Source organism: Cherax quadricarinatus, unplaced genomic scaffold (assembly GCF_038502225.1).
Source record: "Cherax quadricarinatus isolate ZL_2023a unplaced genomic scaffold, ASM3850222v1 Contig732, whole genome shotgun sequence".
In the NCBI taxonomy this organism is placed as follows: Eukaryota; Metazoa; Arthropoda; class Malacostraca; order Decapoda; family Parastacidae; genus Cherax; species Cherax quadricarinatus.
The window spans coordinates 54745-74459 of record NW_027195758.1 but is presented as its reverse complement, the minus strand read 5'-3'; the positions used below and the strand labels follow the sequence as shown (position 1 = coordinate 74459).

The 19715-nt window shown below is 43.9% G+C and overlaps 1 protein-coding gene across 1 annotated transcript in view; it reads right to left on the bottom strand.

Moving 5' to 3' along the window:
- Positions 1 to 2736: 2736 nt before the first annotated feature.
- Positions 2737 to 19715, bottom strand: part of LOC138851472 (cytochrome P450 4c3-like) — a 67878-nt gene continuing 50899 nt past the window's right edge. The window contains exons 4-6 of the mRNA XM_070080635.1: positions 3644 to 3734; positions 3193 to 3378; positions 2737 to 2819 (exon numbers count right to left, since the gene is read on the bottom strand). Coding sequence (XP_069936736.1) covers positions 2737 to 2819; positions 3193 to 3378; positions 3644 to 3734 — 360 coding nt within the window. The remainder of the gene's footprint in view (positions 2820 to 3192; positions 3379 to 3643; positions 3735 to 19715) is intronic.

Sequence of the window (19715 nt, the reverse complement as noted above, 5' to 3'; positions counted from 1 at the left end):
CTGAAGGAGACAGGTAACTGAGCTGGGGACAGAATTTTGTGCTGACAGGAATTTTACGGTTGACTCGTTAGTGAGGTTGTCAGTGAAGAAGGTCGGGACACTCAGGCACGGAAAGATAAGTTTTGTAGTTAACTCAGTAAAGGGGCAGAGAGAGAGGTGGAGTGAGGCATGTACAGATTTTTGGGGATGTTTATGTACTCACCTAATTGTGGTTGTAGGGGTCGATTCAAACCTCCTGGCCCCGCCACTTTATTAGTCGCTACTGGGTCACTCACTCCCTGCTCTGTGAGCTTTATCATACCTCTTCTTAAAGCTATGTATGGATCCTGCCTCCACCACCTCACTTTCCAGACTATTCCATTGCCTGACAACTCTGTGACTGAATAAATACTTCCTAACATTTCTGTGGCTCTTCTGAGTCTTCAATTTCCAATTGTGGCCTCTTGTCGCTGTCTCCCATCTCTGGAACATCTTATCTCTGTCCACCTTGTCGATTCCTCTCAGTTTTTTATATGTTATCATGTCCGCCTCTGTCCTTAACCTCTTCTCGTAGGACATGCCCCTTAGCTCTGGGATAAGTCTCGTTGCAAACCTTTGAACCTTCTCTAATTTCCAGGCGTGCTTGCAGAGGTGTGGGTTCCAAACTGATGCTGCATACTCTAATATGGGTCTGACATACACGGTGTGCAGAGTTCTGAACGATTCCTTACTGAGATGTAGAAAAACTATTCTTAGGTCCACTAGTCGCCCATATGCTTCAGCACTTATTTAGTTGATGTGCGCCTCAGGAGATATGTTCGGTATTATACTCACCCCAAGATCTTTTTCCTTGATCAAGGTTTGTAGTCTTTGGGCACCTAGGCTATATTATTTCTGCGGTCTTCTTTGACCTTCCCCGATCTTCATGACGTTGCACTTAGCGGGGTTGAACTTCAGGAGTCAGTTGTTAGACCAGGCTTGTAGCCTGTCAAGGTCCCTTTGTAGTCCTGCCTGGTCCTCCAACGACTAAATTCTCCTCATTCACTTTACATCGTCTGCAAACAGAGACACTTCTGAGTCTATTCCTTCCGTCATGTCGTTCACATAAACCAGAAACGGTACCGGTCCTAGAACTGACCCCTGTGGAACCCCGCTCGTCACAGGCGCCCACTCCGACACCTCGTCACGTAAGGTGACTCCCTGTTGCCTTCCTGTCAGGTATTCTCTGATCCATTTCAGTGCCTTCCCTCTTATACCTTCCTGGTCATTCAGCTTTTGCACTAATTTTTTTGAGAGGAAACTGTGTCAAAAGCCTTTTTACAGTCCAAGAAAATGCAATCTAACCACCCCTCTCTCTCTTTTGTCTTACTGATGTCAGCTTGTCATAGAACTTCAGGAGGTTTGTGACATAGGATTTCATTTCCCTGAATTCATGCTGGTTGAATTCAGGGAATCCACCACTCTTCTCCTGATAATCTTCTCCATGACTTTACATACTATGCATGTCAGTGATGCTGGCCTGTAGTTTAATGCTGCATGTCTGTCTCCTTTTTTTAAAAATTGGGACTACATTTGCTATTTTCCATACCTCAGGCAGTCGCCCTGTTTCGATAGATGTGTCAGAGATTGTTGTCAGTGGTACACAGAGAGCCTCTGCTCCCTCTCTCAGGACCCACAGAGAGACGTTATCTGGCCCCATCGCCTTTGAGGTATCTAGTTCGCTTAGCTACTTCTTTACCTCCTCTTCAGTTGTGTGTATTGTGTCCAGCACATGATGGAGTACCCTACCACTCCGTGTTCCTGGAGTCTTTTCTGTCTCCACTGTGAATACTTCCTTAAATCTCTTGTTGAGCTCCTCACATACTTCTCGGTCATTTCTTGTGAGCTCTTCTTCTTCCTTCTTCAGCCTGATTACCAGGTCTTTTACTGTTGTTTTTCTCCTTATGTGGCTGTACAACAGCTTTGGGTTAGACTTGGCTTTAGCCGCTATGTCATTTTCGTATTGTCGCTGGGCCTCCCTCTTTACCTGTGCTCATTCAGTTCTGGTATTTCAACTACTCTCCTTATTCTCCTGGGTCCTATGACTCCTATACTTCTTCCATTCTCTATTGCATTTGGTTTTTGCCTCTCTACACCTCCAGGTGAACCAAGGGCTAGTCCTGGCCTTGTAGTTATGTCTGTTGCTTTTGGGTAAAAACCTCTCCTCTGCTGTCTTGCAGATTGTCACGCACACGCACACACACACACACACACATACACACACACACACACACACACACACACACACACACACACGTGTGTGTGTATGTTTGTGTGTGTGTGTGTGTGTTTGTGTGTGTGTTTGTGTGTGTGCGTGTGTGTGTGTGCGTGTGTGTGTGTGTGTGTGTGTGTGTGTGTGTGTTTGTGTGTGTGTGTATTCAAATGTGTATGAGTGTTAATGCAGGATTGTTAACCAAGGATAATCTACGACAAACAATTTCTGTTAAGTATATACTTGTGTTAATACGTATATTACGATGATTATTTTTTTTATTATGAATATTGCTAGTAAGTCTCTACTAATTCTTTCTTGAATCATTAGATTACTTCACTTTCTTATTTTTTGGGCATAAGTCTTTGTAGAACTTAAGACATTCACCTCTGAGATTATCCATCTTGATTTTGTTTTATAATCTCAGTCACTTCTAAGTTTAACATCTAATCATTAAGTTAGGAAGCAAAAAGATTTCCTACTTTTCATTGACTTTATGATTGCCTCTAATCATTAAATGGAGAAAATTTAATTTTCATGGGAATAACGTGATTGTGTACATAAAACTGAACCTGAGGTTGACAAAATTCTGAAAAAGTCAAGATTAATACAAGAAAGGTATGCTTACTTTTGTACTACTTGAAAAAAATATATATATGATATTATATATGTGAAGGGGGGTAGAGAGAGGCATGAATCTTCCCTTTTCTTCGCAGGAATGGAGAGTTAATGTAGGCTTATAAAAAGGGGATAATGGATGTCAAATAAAATTCAACTTATTCTAGCATGACACAACTGAAATGCTGTGTCATAACAATATCCCTAATTTTCTGAATCTCCTATGTCCACTGTACATTTGCTTTGTCCACTACCACCTGTATAATAATACATCTGTACGTGCGTCATCACAGTATCCTCGCGTCATGACAGTGTCCATTAAGAAAACAAAATCATCAACTTACCACAAATAATGTCCAGAGCACAGAGGGTAAGGTCATCATATATGTCAAAGGTATTTCCATCAGCTTTCTTCTCCAGTTTTTGGATCAGCTTGTTGCTTTGTTTGTTAAAGACCGACATAAACTCTTCTAAGATCTTGAAGTGGAATGCTGGAGTGAGTAGCTTCCTGCGAGTCTGCCAGTGACTGCCTGTGAAGAAGACTTTATGGTAGGTATTCACCATATAGAAAAGATTGAGCCTCAAAGACTGCATTGTTGTTATAACATTGCTCTCTCTCTCTCTCTCTCTCTCTCTCTCTCTCTCTCTCTCTGTCTCTCTCCCTCTCTCTCCTTAAATTAGCTGAGATATATTCATTTTTATATCTGGTCATAAAGGTAAATATCAAAAGCTTGAATTGTCTTGCTAGAAAACAGCATGGTCATTATTTACACTAGTCATTAATATGGTACCTACCAGTGGAAGTCAGAAGACTTATGCCCACCCAGGGATGAGCGAAATCGTAGTTGAAACTCTTGTTCAGGTATTTCTGGCTACTTAATATGACCTATAATTTAAAAATGTAGATTATCTTAGGTTCTCCCTCTAAACAAAGAGTTTTGGAAATTGGTTTCATAAGAACATAAGAAAGGAGGAACACTGCAACAGGCCTATTGGTCCATATTTGATAGGTCTATGTCAAATCCAACCCACTAACAAAAACATTTGCCCAACCCACTTTCAGTGCTACCCAAGCAATAACATAAGGACATAAGAAAGAAGGAACACTGCAGCAAACTTACTGCCCTTAGTGGGTAGTCCCTATCAAATCCCAACCCACCTACATAAATATTTGCCCAACTCACCTTCAGTGCTACCCAAACAATAATCCCCGACAATCCCCTTAACTAATGTGTAAGTCCCGCTTAAATCGAACCCCTCTCACTCGTTACAACACTGGGAGAGAGAAGTGTAGATATTTGTTTCTTTATTAGGTTTCCCCTCAGAATTACCTTTGAATGGTTACCTGGATACTACTTTCTATTCCAGTTCAGGACTGTTTTCTGAAGCAGTGTGTAACAGAGCCTACCAGGGGTAATAGTCTTGTCAAATAAGGAAACACTCGTAAATAATCTGGAGATCACTGAAGAGCTTGGCGCAAGTGATCACAAATCCATCATTTTTAACATTAACTGAGAATACAAGAATAATGATAATACGGTAAAAATCCTTGATTTTCGCTCTGCCGATTATAATGGACTTAGGGAACACCTGTCAAATCTCGATTGGGGTTATCTAGCTAATGATTTTATTGACGATGATCATACTTATGATTATGAAGGGATCTGTATTTATGATTTTTTTCTTAATAATGTACACCGTGCTCAGAGTATATACATTCCCCAGAGAGAAATTAGGTCTAATAACAACGATCCCAAATGGATTAACAGGAGGCTAAACCATCTGTTAGGGGAGAAAAGGGGAATATATAGGCGCATCAGAAGAGGAGAGGTTAACCTTACTGACCAATATGTTCAGCTTAAAAGAAAAGTAAAAAAAGGGATTAGAAAGGCTAAACGTGACAATGAAATTAGAGTTGCTAATGAATCAAAGCCTAATCCAAAGGGGTTCTTTCAAGTGTATAGGACGAAGGTGAAGGGAAAAGTAGAACCTCTGAAAATTGGGAATGGACAGCTGACGGATAACGAACTGGAAATGTGTTCCTTATTTAATGACTATTTTTTGTCAGTTTTTACACAGGAAGATGTAAATGAGATTCCTGTAATTAACAATTATTTAGCTCCTGATGAATTTAAATTAACTAATATTACTGTCACGAGGGACATGGTTATTAAACAAATAGACAAACTGAAAAAAATAAGTCCCCAGGACCCGATGAGCTGTTTTCCAGGGTACTTAAGGAATGCAAGATGGAGCTTAGTCAGCCATTAACGAGTGTGTTTAATTCGTCCATCTTTACCGGTGTTGTGGAAGATGGCTAATGTGGTTCCTATATTCAAATTACCGTCCAATAAATCTGACATCTATAGCGGGCAAGTTATTAGAATCAATTAGAGCTGACATTATTAGAAGTCACCTTGAAGAGCATAACTTGATAAATGATTCTCAGCATGCATTCACGAGAGGTCGTTCCTGCCTGACAAATTTACTGACGTTCTTCAATAGAACATTTGAGGCAGTTGACAGTGATAAAGAATATGATATTGTTTATTTGGATTTTAGTAAAGCCTTCGATAGAGTAGCTCACAAGAGACTCTTAAGAAAAGTGGCAGCTCATGGTAGAGTAGGTAAAGCTCTAGCATGGATAGAGGCATGGCTTACACATAGAAAGCAGAAAGTTACCATTAATGTGGTGATATCTGAATGGGGATTAGTCACTAGTGGCGTTCCACAAGGATCAGTTTTAGGCCCTATCTTGTTCATAATTTACATTAATGACCTTGTTGGAGGGATTACGAGTGACATGAGTAAATTTGCTGATGATACAAAGATAGGACACATAATTCATTTTGAGGAGGATAGCAATAAACTCCAGGAGGATTTGGACAAATTAATGTCTTGGTCTGAAAATGGCAGATGAAGTTCAATGTAGACAAGTGTAAGGTACTAGTCCTTGGTAATGAAAATAACCCTCGAAGCTATAATCTAGGTGATGTAGAGCTTGATCATACAGAATGTGAAAAAGATTTGGGAGTCATGGTGAGCAGAAATCTAAAGCCAAGACAGCAGTGCCTTAGTGTGCGCAACAAGGCCAACAGATTACTTGGATTTATCTCAAGAAGTATAAGTAACAGAAGTCCAAAAGTTATTTTACAGCTCTATACATCACTAGTGAGGCCTCATTTAGATTACACTGCTCAGTTTTGGTCCCCTTACTACAGGATGGATATAGACTCATAAGAGAACATACAGAGAAGAATGACTAAAATAATTTACCGTGTAAGGAATCTCTCGTATGAAGATAGACTTAAAGCCTTAAATCTCCACTCTCTGGAGTGAAAGAAATCGGACCATAAATAACGGAGTTCACTTCTCAGCCATTAGCCTCCCCTTAGCGGTATATTTTTGTATGGTTTTTATGGTTGTATTCTCGTTTTATTTGGTCTCATGTGATAGAATAGAAGATATACTACAAAAATAAACATGATTTTAATTGGTTTCACGATGAAAAGTACCTTGAAATTGAGCTGAAAATAACAGAAATGTTCGATTCTTTGGAGAAATCAGTGATAGACATAATGAGGTAGCAGTGGCAGACAACATGAAGAAGTAGTGGCAGACAACATGAAGCAGAAGTAGCAGACAACATGAAGCAGCAGTGGCAGACATCATGAAGCAGCAGTGGCAGACATCATGAAGCAGCAGTAGCAGACAACATGAAGCAGCAGTGGCAGACATCATGAAGCAGCAGTGGCAGACATCATGAAGCAGCAGTGGCAGACAACATGAAGCAGCAGTGGCAGACAACATGAAGAAGTAGTGGCAGACAACATGAAGCAGCAGTGGCAGACATCATGAAGCAGCAGTGACAGACAACATGAAGCAGCAGTGGCAGACATCATGAAGCAGCAGTGGCAGACATCATGAAGCAGCAGTGGCAGACAACATGAAGCAGCAGTGGCAGACAACATGAAGAAGTAGTGGCAGACAACATGAAGCAGCAGTGGCAGACATCATGAAGCAGCAGTGACAGACAACATGAAGCAGCAGTGGCAGACATCATGAAGCAGCAGTGGCAGACATCATGAAGCAGCAGTGGCAGACAACATGAAGCAGCAGTGGCAGACAACATGAAGAAGTAGTGGCAGACAACATGAAGCAGCAGTGGCAGACATCATGAAGCAGCAGTGACAGACAACATGAAGCAGCAGTGGCAGACATCATGAAGCAGCAGTGGCAGACATCATGAAGCAGCAGTGGCAGACATCATGAAGCAGCAGTGGCAGACAACATGAAGCAGCAGTGGCAGACAACATGAAGAAGTAGTGGCAGACAACATGAAGCAGCAGTGGCAGACATCATGAAGCAGCAGTGACAGACAACATGAAGCAGCAGTGGCAGACATCATGAAGCAGCAGTGACAGACAACATGAAGCAGCAGTGACAGACATCATGAAGCAGCAGTGACAGACAACATGAAGCAGCAGTGGCAGACAACATGAAGCAGCAGTGGCAGACATCATGAAGCAGCAGTGACAGACAACATGAAGCAGCAGTGACAGACATCATGAAGCAGCAGTGACAGACAACATGAAGCAGCAGTGACAGACAACATGAAGCAGCAGTGGCAGACATCATGAAGCAGCAGTGACAGACAACATGAAGCAGCAGTGACAGACAACATGAAGCAGCAGTGGCAGACATCATGAAGCAGCAGTGACAGACAACATGAAGCAGCAGTGACAGACAACATGAAGCAGCAGTGGCAGACAACATGAGGTAGCAGTGGCAGACAACATGAAGCAGCAGTAGCAGACATCATGAAGCAGCAGTGGCAGACATCATGAGGTAGCAGTGGCAGACATCATGAGGTAGCAATGGCAGACATCATGAGGTAGCAGTGACAGACAACATGAAGCAGCAGTGGTAGACATCATGAAGCAGCAGTGACAGACATCATGAAGCAGCAGTGACAGACAACATGAAGCAGCAGTGGCAGACAACATGAAGCAGCAGTGGCAGACATCATGAAGCAGCAGTGACAGACAACATGAAGCAGCAGTGACAGACATCATGAAGCAGCAGTGACAGACAACATGAAGCAGCAGTGACAGACAACATGAAGCAGCAGTGGCAGACATCATGAAGCAGCAGTGACAGACAACATGAAGCAGCAGTGACAGACAACATGAAGCAGCAGTGGCAGACATCATGAAGCAGCAGTGACAGAGAACATGAAGCAGCAGTGACAGACAACATGAAGCAGCAGTGGCAGACAACATGAGGTAGCAGTGGCAGACAACATGAAGCAGCAGTAGCAGACATCATGAAGCAGCAGTGGCAGACATCATGAGGTAGCAGTGGCAGACATCATGAGGTAGCAATGGCAGACATCATGAGGTAGCAGTGACAGACAACATGAAGCAGCAGTGGCAGACATCATGAGGTAGCAGTGACAGACATCATGAAGCAGCAGTGGCAGACATCATGAGGTAGCAGTGACAGACAACATGAAGCAGCAGTGACAGACAACATGAGGTAGCAGTGACAGACAACATGAAGCAGCAGTGACAGACATCATGAGGTAGCAGTGACAGACAACATGAAGCAGCAGTGACAGACAACATGAAGCAGCAGTGGCAGACAACATGAAGCAGCAGTGGCAGACAACATGAGGTAGCAGTGACAGACAACATGAAGCAGCAGTGACAGACAACATGAAGCAGCAGTGGCAGACAACATGAAGCAGCAGTGGCAGACAACATGAAGCAGCAGTGGCAGACAACATGAAGCAGCAGTGGCAGACAACATGAAGCAGCAGTGGCAGACAACATGAAGCAGCAGTGACAGACAACATGAAGCAGCAGTGGCAGACAACATGAAGCAGCAGTGGCAGACAACATGAGGTAGCAGTGACAGACAACATGAAGCAGCAGTGACAGACAACATGAAGCAGCAGTGACAGACAACATGAAGCAGCAGTGGCAGACAACATGAGGTAGCAGTGGCAGACAACATGAATCAACAGTGGCAGGCATCATGAGGTAGCAGCGGCAGACAACATGAAGCAGCAGTGGCAGACAACATGAAGCAGCAGTGACAGACAACATGAAGCAGCAGTGGCCGACAACATGAGGTAGCAGTGACAGACAACATGAAGCAGCAGTGACAGACAACATGAAGCAGCAGTGGCAGACAACATGAAGCAGCAGTGACAGACAACATGAAGCAGCAGTGACAGACAACATGAAGCAGCAGTGGCAGACAACATGAAGCAGCAGTGGCAGACAACATGAGGTAGCAGTGACAGACAACATGAAGCAGCAGTGACAGACAACATGAAGCAGCAGTGACAGACAACATGAAGCAGCAGTGGCAGACAACATGAGGTAGCAGTGACAGACAACATGAAGCAGCAGTGACAGACAACATGAAGCAGCAGTGACAGACAACATGAAGCAGCAGTGGCAGACAACATGAATCAACAGTGGCAGGCATCATGAGGTAGCAGCGGCAGACAACATGAAGCAGCAGTGGCAGACAACATGAAGCAGCAGTGACAGACAACATGAAGCAGCAGTGGCAGACAACATGAGGTAGCAGTGACAGACAACATGAAGCAGCAGTGACAGACAACATGAAGCAGCAGTGGCAGACAACATGAAGCAGCAGTGACAGACAACATGAAGCAGCAGTGACAAACAACATGAAGCAGCAGTGGCAGACAACATGAGGTAGCAGTGACAGACAACATGAAGCAGCAGTGACAGACAACATGAAGCAGCAGTGGCAGACAACATGAAGCAGCAGTGACAGACAACATGAAGCAGCAGTGACAGACAACATGAAGCAGCAGTGGCAGACAACATGAAGCAGCAGTGACAGACAACATGAAGCAGCAGTGACAGACAACATGAAGCAGCAGTGACAGACAACATGAGGTAGCAGTGACAGACAACATGAGGTAGCAGTGACAGACAACATGAAGCAGCAGTGACAGACAACATGAAGCAGCAGTGGCAGACAACATGAGGTAGCAGTGACAGACAACATGAAGCAGCAGTGACAGACAACATGAAGCAGCAGTGACAGACAACATGAAGCAGCAGTGACAGACAACATGAAGCAGCATTGGCAGACAACATGAGGTAGCAGTGACAGACAACATGAGGTAGCAGTGACAGACAACATGAAGCAGCAGTGGCAGACAATATGAGGTAGCAGTGACAGACAACATGAAGCAGCAGTGGCAGACAACATGAAGCAGCAGTGGCAGACATCATGAAGCAGCAGTGGCAGACAACATGAAGCAGCAGTGGCAGACAACATGAAGCAGCAGTGGCAGACAACATGAAGCAGCAGTGGCAGACATCATGAAGCAGCAGTGGCAGACAACATGAAGTAGCAGTGGCAGACAACATGAAGCAGCAGTGGCAGACAACATGAAGCAGCAGTGACAGACAACATGAAGCAGCAGTGGCAGACAACATGAAGCAGCAGTGGCAGACAACATGAAGCAGCAGTGGCAGACAACATGAAGCAGCAGTGGCAGACAACATGAAGCAGCAGTGACAGACAACATGAAGCAGCAGTGGCAGACAACATGAAGCAGCAGTGGCAGACAACATGAAGCAGCAGTGACAGACAACATGAAGCAGCAGTGGCAGACAACATGAAGCAGCAGTGGCAGACAACATGAAGCAGCAGTGGCAGACATCATGAAGCAGCAGTGGCAGACAACATGAAGTAGCAGTGGCAGACAACATGAAGCAGCAGTGGCAGACAACATGAAGCAGCAGTGACAGACAACATGAAGCAGCAGTGGCAGACATCATGAAGCAGCAGTGACAGACAACATGAAGCAGCAGTGACAGACAACATGAAGCAGCAGTGACAGACAACATGAAGCAGCAGTGGCAGACATCATGAAGCAGCAGTGGCAGACAACATGAAGTAGCAGTGGCAGACAACATGAAGCAGCAGTGGCAGACAACATGAAGCAGCAGTGACAGACAACATGAAGCAGCAGTGGCAGACATCATGAAGCAGCAGTGACAGACAACATGAAGCAGCAGTGACAGACAACATGAAGCAGCAGTGACAGACAACATGAAGCAGCAGTGGCAGACAACATGAAGCAGCAGTGGCAGACAACATGAAGCAGCAGTGGCAGACATCATGAAGCAGCAGTGGCAGACAACATGAAGTAGCAGTGGCAGACAACATGAAGCAGCAGTGACAGACAACATGAAGCAGCAGTGACAGACAACATGAAGCAGCAGTGACAGACAACATGAAGCAGCAGTGACAGACAACATGAAGCAGCAGTGACAGACAACATGAAGCAGAAGTGGCAGACAACATGAAGCAGAAGTGGCAGACAACATGAGACAGCAGTGGCAGACATGAAGCAGCAGTGGCAGACAACATGAAGCAGCAGTGACAGACAACATGAAGCAGCAGTGGCAGACAACATGAAGCAGCAGTGACAGACAACATGAAGCAGCAGTGACAAACAACATGAAGCAGCAGTGGCAGACAACATGAGGTAGCAGTGACAGACAACATGAAGCAGCAGTGACAGACAACATGAAGCAGCAGTGGCAGACAACATGAAGCAGCAGTGACAGACAACATGAAGCAGCAGTGACAGACAACATGAAGCAGCAGTGGCAGACAACATGAAGCAGCAGTGACAGACAACATGAAGCAGCAGTGACAGACAACATGAAGCAGCAGTGACAGACAACATGAGGTAGCAGTGACAGACAACATGAGGTAGCAGTGACAGACAACATGAAGCAGCAGTGACAGACAACATGAAGCAGCAGTGGCAGACAACATGAGGTAGCAGTGACAGACAACATGAAGCAGCAGTGACAGACAACATGAAGCAGCAGTGACAGACAACATGAAGCAGCAGTGACAGACAACATGAAGCAGCAGTGGCAGACAACATGAGGTAGCAGTGACAGACAACATGAGGTAGCAGTGACAGACAACATGAAGCAGCAGTGGCAGACAACATGAGGTAGCAGTGACAGACAACATGAAGCAGCAGTGGCAGACAACATGAAGCAGCAGTGGCAGACAACATGAAGCAGCAGTGGCAGACAACATGAAGCAGCAGTGGCAGACAACATGAAGCAGCAGTGGCAGACAACATGAAGCAGCAGTGGCAGACATCATGAAGCAGCAGTGGCAGACAACATGAAGTAGCAGTGGCAGACAACATGAAGCAGCAGTGGCAGACAACATGAAGCAGCAGTGACAGACAACATGAAGCAGCAGTGGCAGACAACATGAAGCAGCAGTGGCAGACAACATGAAGCAGCAGTGGCAGACAACATGAAGCAGCAGTGGCAGACAACATGAAGCAGCAGTGACAGACAACATGAAGCAGCAGTGGCAGACAACATGAAGCAGCAGTGGCAGACAACATGAAGCAGCAGTGACAGACAACATGAAGCAGCAGTGGCAGACAACATGAAGCAGCAGTGGCAGACAACATGAAGCAGCAGTGGCAGACATCATGAAGCAGCAGTGGCAGACAACATGAAGTAGCAGTGGCAGACAACATGAAGCAGCAGTGGCAGACAACATGAAGCAGCAGTGACAGACAACATGAAGCAGCAGTGGCAGACATCATGAAGCAGCAGTGACAGACAACATGAAGCAGCAGTGACAGACAACATGAAGCAGCAGTGGCAGACATCATGAAGCAGCAGTGGCAGACAACATGAAGTAGCAGTGGCAGACAACATGAAGCAGCAGTGGCAGACAACATGAAGCAGCAGTGACAGACAACATGAAGCAGCAGTGGCAGACATCATGAAGCAGCAGTGACAGACAACATGAAGCAGCAGTGACAGACAACATGAAGCAGCAGTGACAGACAACATGAAGCAGCAGTGGCAGACAACATGAAGCAGCAGTGGCAGACAACATGAAGCAGCAGTGGCAGACATCATGAAGCAGCAGTGGCAGACAACATGAAGTAGCAGTGGCAGACAACATGAAGCAGCAGTGACAGACAACATGTAGCAGCAGTGACAGACAACATGAAGCAGCAGTGACAGACAACATGAAGCAGCAGTGACAGACAACATGAAGCAGCAATGACAGACAACATGAAGCAGAAGTGGCAGACAACATGAAGCAGAAGTGGCAGACAACATGAGACAGCAGTGGCAGACATGAAGCAGCAGTGGCAGACAACATGAAGCAGCAGTGACAGACAACATGAAGTAGCAGTGGCAGACAACATGAAGTAGCAGTGACAGACAACATGAAGCAGCAGTGACAGACAACATGAAGCAGCAGTGACAGACAACATGAAGTAGAAGTGGCAGACAACATGAGACAGCAGTGGCAGACATGAAGCAGAAGTGGCAGACAACATGAAGCAGCAGTGGTAGACAACATGAGGCAGCAGTGGTAGACATGAAGCAGAAGTGGCAGACAACATGAAACAGCAGTGACATACAACATGAGGTAGCAGTGACAGACAACATGAGGTAGTAGTGGCAGACAACATGAAGCAGAAGTGGCAGACAACATGAGACAGCAGTGGCAGACATGAAGCAGCAGTGGCAGACAACATGAAGCAGCAGTGACAGACAACATGAAGTAGCAGTGGCAGACAACATGAAGTAGCAGTGACAGACAACATGAAGCAGCAGTGACAGACAACATGAAGCAGCAGTGGCAGACAACATGAAGCAGCAGTGACAGACAACATGAAGCAGCAGTGACAGACAACATGAAGTAGAAGTGGCAGACAACATGAGACAGCAGTGGCAGACATGAAGCAGAAGTGGCAGACAACATGAAGCAGCAGTGGTAGACAACATGAGGCAGCAGTGGTAGACATGAAGCAGAAGTGGCAGACAACATGAAACAGCAGTGACATACAACATGAGGTAGCAGTGACAGACAACATGAGGTAGTAGTGGCAGACAACATGAAGCAGAAGTGGCAGACAACATGAGACAGCAGTGGCAGACATGAAGCAGCAGTGGCAGACAACATGAAGCAGAAGTGGCAGACAACATGAAGCAGCAGTGGCAGACAACATGAAGTAGCAGTGGCAGACATCATGAGGTAGCAGTGGCAGACAACATGAAGCAGCAGTGGCAGACATCATGAGGTAGCAGTGGCAGACGACATGAAGCAGCAGTGGCAGACATCATGAGGTAGCAGTGGCAGACAACATGAAGCAGCAGTGGCAGACATCATGAGGTAGCAGTGGCAGACAACATGAAGCAGCAGTGGCAGACATCATGATTTAGCAGTGGCAGACAACATGAAGCAGCAGTGGCAGACATCATGAGGTAGCAGTGGCAGACGACATGAAGCAGCAGTGGCAGACATCATGAGGTAGCAGTGGCAGACAACATGAAGCAGCAGTGGCAGACATCATGAGGTAGCAGTGGCAGACAACATGAAGCAGCAGTGGCAGACAACATGAAGCAGCAGTGGCAGACATCATGAGGTAGCAGTGGCAGACAACATGAAGCAGCAGTGGCAGACATCATGAGGTAGCAGTGGAAGACAACATGAAGCAGCAGTGGCAGACATCATGAGGTAGCAGTGGCAGACGACATGAAGCAGCAGTGGCAGACATCTTGAGGTAACAGTGGCAGACAACATGAAGCAGCAGTGGCAGACATCATGAGGTAGCAGTGGCAGACGACATGAAGCAGCAGTGGCAGTGTAGCATTAAGAGTGTAGCAATTAAGTGTAGCAATAAGAGTGTAGCAATTAAGTGCAGAATTAAGAGTTTAGCAATAAAGTGAAGCATTAAGAGTGTTGCACTTATAAGCCACTCTGTCTGACTTTTTTGGGATATCCTAGGTTCTCTACATATGTAGCCAGGAGCAGGAATGGCCCTATAAACCCCAACAACAACAATGGCCGCTGTTACCACCACTAGCCACATACCTAATGGTATGTATTTTATTCATTCTAGTGTATATATCATGTTTCTATGTTATTAGTATTATTTATTATGTCATATTACATGAATTGTCATAGATAAATAAGCTGTAGAGACGATATTAGGGAAATTATTAAAGTATTTTCTCGTGCCTGGAATTCCACTGGAACGAGTTAATTCCATTTCAATTAATTTAAATGAGGAAAATTGACTCTGCAAACGAGCAAATCCATTTGCGAGCAAGGTCATGGAATGGATTAAACTCGTAAGTAGAGGTTCCACTGTACTGGTTTTCTAACAGAGTTGTAGATGCATGGAACAATCTTCCCAGTTGGGTGATAGAGGCTAGGACCTTGGATAGTTTTAAGAAGAGATTGGACAAATATATGAGTGGGAGAGGCTGGGTTTGATTGGTGTCATTGGGTACGGGAGTTATTTCTTGGGTAGTTTTAGGTAGAGGTCGTTTTGATAACGACTTGTCTTACATGGGCCAGTAGGCCTTCTGCAGTGTTCCTCAATTCTTATGTACTTACGTTCTTATGAAAGGAAGACACTGCAGCAAACCAACTGACCCACACTAGGCAAGTCGCCCTCATACCCACAAAAAAACACCCACCCAACCCACAGCTAAACCTTATTTTGCAACATTCATTTCTTTGAAAGAAACACTGGGAGAGAGAAGTGTAGATATTTCTTTCTTTATTAGGTTTCCCCTCAGAATTACCTTTGAATGGTTACCTGGATATTACTTTATACTCCACCTTATATTTTAATTTTCTTTTTCCAGGCTTTGAATTATAACTTCAGAATGCCTTGTCCGATTGGCTTCAACTTTTCAGAACTGGTTGACTGTATAAGGAAGAGGTTTATGTAATTATTAATGTGTGCAGGTAATACATGGTCATTCCTCTGGAACCCATTAAAAGTTTCCCAGAATGAATCGAAACACTTTGAAAAACACTTCTGTATAACTTTAAATGCAGGGTGTATCCTTATCTGACGAGGATGGAGAGTGGAAATGATGTGAAAAGTTGAATATCTGCAGTTTTATATTTAAGATAGAGTAAAAAATATACCTTTTAAAGGATTTTATTTATATAATATGGTATACATACCTCTTTTGAAGGATTTCGATCTTTAATGGTTAGAGTATCTTATGGACAGGATACTGCTCAATAAGGTCACTCTGTGTAGGCTGCAAATTTAAATTTATCAATACATTGGATCCTTGGATATCAGCCATTCCGGATATCGGCCAAATCGGATTTCGGCCACTTTTTTGGCCGAAATTCTATCATGGATTTCGGTTGTCAACTCGAAAATCATCCGTATTGGATGTGTCCGCCTGCCACTTTGCCGCATTCATGAGTCAGTCTGGCTGTGTCTCTGGGTGAGTGAGCAAGACTGCATATTCATCCAAACATCTCGCTATAATCCATTGTTTTTTGTGGCTGTTTATTGAGCCCAACTGCAAAATAAGCCACCATGGGTCCGAAGAAAGTTCTTAGTGCAAGCTCTTTGGTAAAGAAAGTGAGAAACATGATAGAATTCAAGAAAGAATTCTTAGTAAAGTACGAAAGTTAAGGAGGAAGAGAGAGGGGAGAATGTGCCTTCTTCAGTGATTTTACGATATGTACGATACTAAAGCAGCAGGATTCGATAAAGGCTGTAGTGTCAGCCAGTGATAAAGTGTAGCATTAATGTGAGGGAAAAGTTCAATAGATAGGAGTAGCAAGGGAGTGTATAGTAACAATAGTTTCATTGCCGGCTACTTGTTAAGGTAGGGTAAGTCCAGCTCCCGCTACCCCCCCCCCTTTTTTCCCCTCCCCGAAAGTGATAGTTTGATTGCCGGCTGCTTGTTAAGGTAGGGTCAGTCTAGCTCCCACTATCCCTTCCCCTCCCTCTTCCCCCTCCCCCGAAAGGTGACGTGTGGGGCTCCGGTCAAACAGTAAATCACTCGACTCACAGCTCCCAACACTACTGAAAGTACACGCCTGATTATATTTTAGTGGACTTATTTTTTGAAAGCTTCACTTTTGACCAATAATTAACTTAATCCTTTCAGTGTTTAGCTGTTAAATGTTTTAATAATCACCACATCTTTTAGGTATTGTACTTATCATGGAGAGTGATTTCTTAAGCAGTGGGTAATCTGTCTCTCTTTACAGCTTGGAATGACAGAGAGGGTCACCTGCCAACCAACGAGAAGAATTGAAGGAGACAGACTAACGTCCTGAGACGTCCCATGTTTAATCTATTTACCTGTTATGTAAGCCAACACAGGACCTAACCCCTCATCATAGCAGTGGTAACGAACCTGAGTTCCTGTCATCTGAAATAATTATTCACGGCTACACTCTGTGAAGAACGAGCCGGTGGAGGTCACCAACACCTGCTAACCCCCCCCTCCAACATCAGCAACGGCTACGATTTCAACAAGACAGTGTCACCAACACCTGACACCCCATTACCACGATATACCTATATTAGCGTTGAGTTCAAATGTAATTTTTTTTTCATTTCATTTTTCATTTTTCTTTCAATTAGGATACCCATTCATGTTTTCTTATTTTACATTTTCCGTTTCTAAATAATAAAGTGTTTATCATTGTCTGTTATTTCTTTTTCTATTCATTAATTTTCCTGAGGAGGAGCCAGCCTTGGTAATACTGACTGAAGTTGTTACAGGGCTGAGTAAGCCTTCACAAGTGGCGACCTTGCCAGGATCAACTCTACTGAATCAAGATTCAATTCCATCTTGAATCTACCTTTGGAACTTCCATGCCGCATGCCACAGACGGTTACCACCAGCCATGAGTAATCATTCTCTATGGTAGGACTACGGTACAGGTATTTAAAAGATTTGGTGATTGTTATTGTCTCAATTTATTGTAAGTCAAGTCAGGCAGGATATATTATTTAATTCTGCCACCTTTTCGAGCTTGAAACACTTTGGAGGATTAGACTCTAGGGACCCGAGACTTTCCAGTGACAATTTGTTTCATTGAGCTCTTTATTATATCAAGGGAACTGTCGTAGGACACTCTTGATTTGTGGGTGAGAAGATTGGATGGTCAAGTGACCCCATTCTACTTACTGTTTGCTTTGAGCCGGCATAGAACCCTTCGTTTTAATTAATACATATTGTTTAATTGAAGTAGGGATCGAGCCCTCTGGTTTATTTACAGTTTGAGCGGAGCAGGAATTGAACCATCCGTTTTCTTTAATACCCGTTTCATTTCCCCTGATAGTTTAAGTTATTCTTGCAAGTATGGAGGAATACCAGTTTTGGATGAACGCTGGAAGTAAGTTAGGAATAACAGGGAAAAATTTAGAATCTTTCATTAGTGCTAAGATCCAGGAAAGACTTGAAAGAGAGAGAATTGAGAGAGAAGAGAGACAGTTAGAAAGGGAAAGAGAAGAGAATAAGGAGAGAGAAAGAATAGAGAGATAGAATCAAGAAAGACAGAAAGAGAAAGAGAGGATAAAAATTAAAGAGATCGAATTGAAAGAGAAAACCAAGATAGACAGTTAGAAAGGGAGAGAGAAGACAAAAAGGAGCGTGATAGACTTGATCGTGAGGAGAGAGCTAGAGTACGTGAGGAACAAGCTAAAGTATGTGAGGAACAAGTTAAATTAAGAGAACTTGAGGAAAGAGCAAAGGAAAGAGAAGTTGAGGAAAAAGCTAGAGAACGTGAGGAAAAAGCTAGAGAACTTGAGTTAATAGAGAGAGAAAAGGATCGTGAGTTCGAAAAAGCTCGCCTTGAATTAGAGAATAAAAAGTTAACTCTTACACAACAACAATTAGAGGAAGGAGTAATTAAACATCATGCAGTCAGTACACATATTCCAACACCTAATTTACCTCCCTTCACAGAGGGTGAAGACATTACTTCATACATCATCAGGTTTAAAAATACCGCTACCCTCTGTGAATGGCCTGCTGACACCTGGGCTACCAGGTTAGGAATGTCATTTTCTGGTACAGCCTTGAATATCTATGCAACTCTGTCGCAGGATATCACATGTAATTATAACCTACTGAAGAAGGCAATCCTTAAAGCATATCAAAAAACCACTAATTCTTACAGGAAAGATTTCAGGTATGCCACCTTACAGCATGGCCAAAACTTTCAGCAGTTACAAGTAATACTCTTTCGTTTGTTCGACTTTTGGATAGAGACTTCAGGAATTGATCACAGTTATGAATCTCTTAGAGACTTCATTGTTACTGACCAGTTCCTGACAGCTCTTCCTCACCAGATAAGAACAGTCATCAGAGAACGTAACCTGATTAAAGCTGAGGAAGTTGCTGAGGCCGCTGACCTGTATGCTGAGGCTCACAATTCCTATAAAGACCTAAAGGGATCGAACCCTAAGGGCAAAGGTTCATCAGACCTTAAGAAATCAAAGCCTCTAGTGGAAAGTAAATTGACTTCTTTTATTCCTGTTTGTCATTTGTGTGGTGTTAAGGGACATAAAAGTTCAGATTGTCCTTCTAAGAAGGTCCAAAAAGTTGGAAGATGTTTTAAAGATTGTAATGACCAAGCACCCTTCTGTTCAGGAACAGTTAATGATGCACATGTATAGTCATTTCTGATAAGCTGTTCCCTAATCTTAAAGAAACTCATTCCTCTGCTATACTTTCAGACTACTTGGGCCGTACAGACACTTTTCCTACCATCCGTTGTTACATTAGGCCTAAATGGTTCACAGGTTGGTCTGAAGCCGTACTAGCTCCCATCACTTCTTGCTCCGTACTAATAGGTAATGTAAAAGGTGCCATTCTTCCTTCTGAGGTTGACCTTTCATCACCAAAGATGGACATAAGTGTTTCAGATCCTCTTCCTGTAGAGTCAGAGAAGCCCCTCATAAGTTAAGATGAGACAATGTCTCGCGAGATACATATGGGATTAAAAACCAGTGATG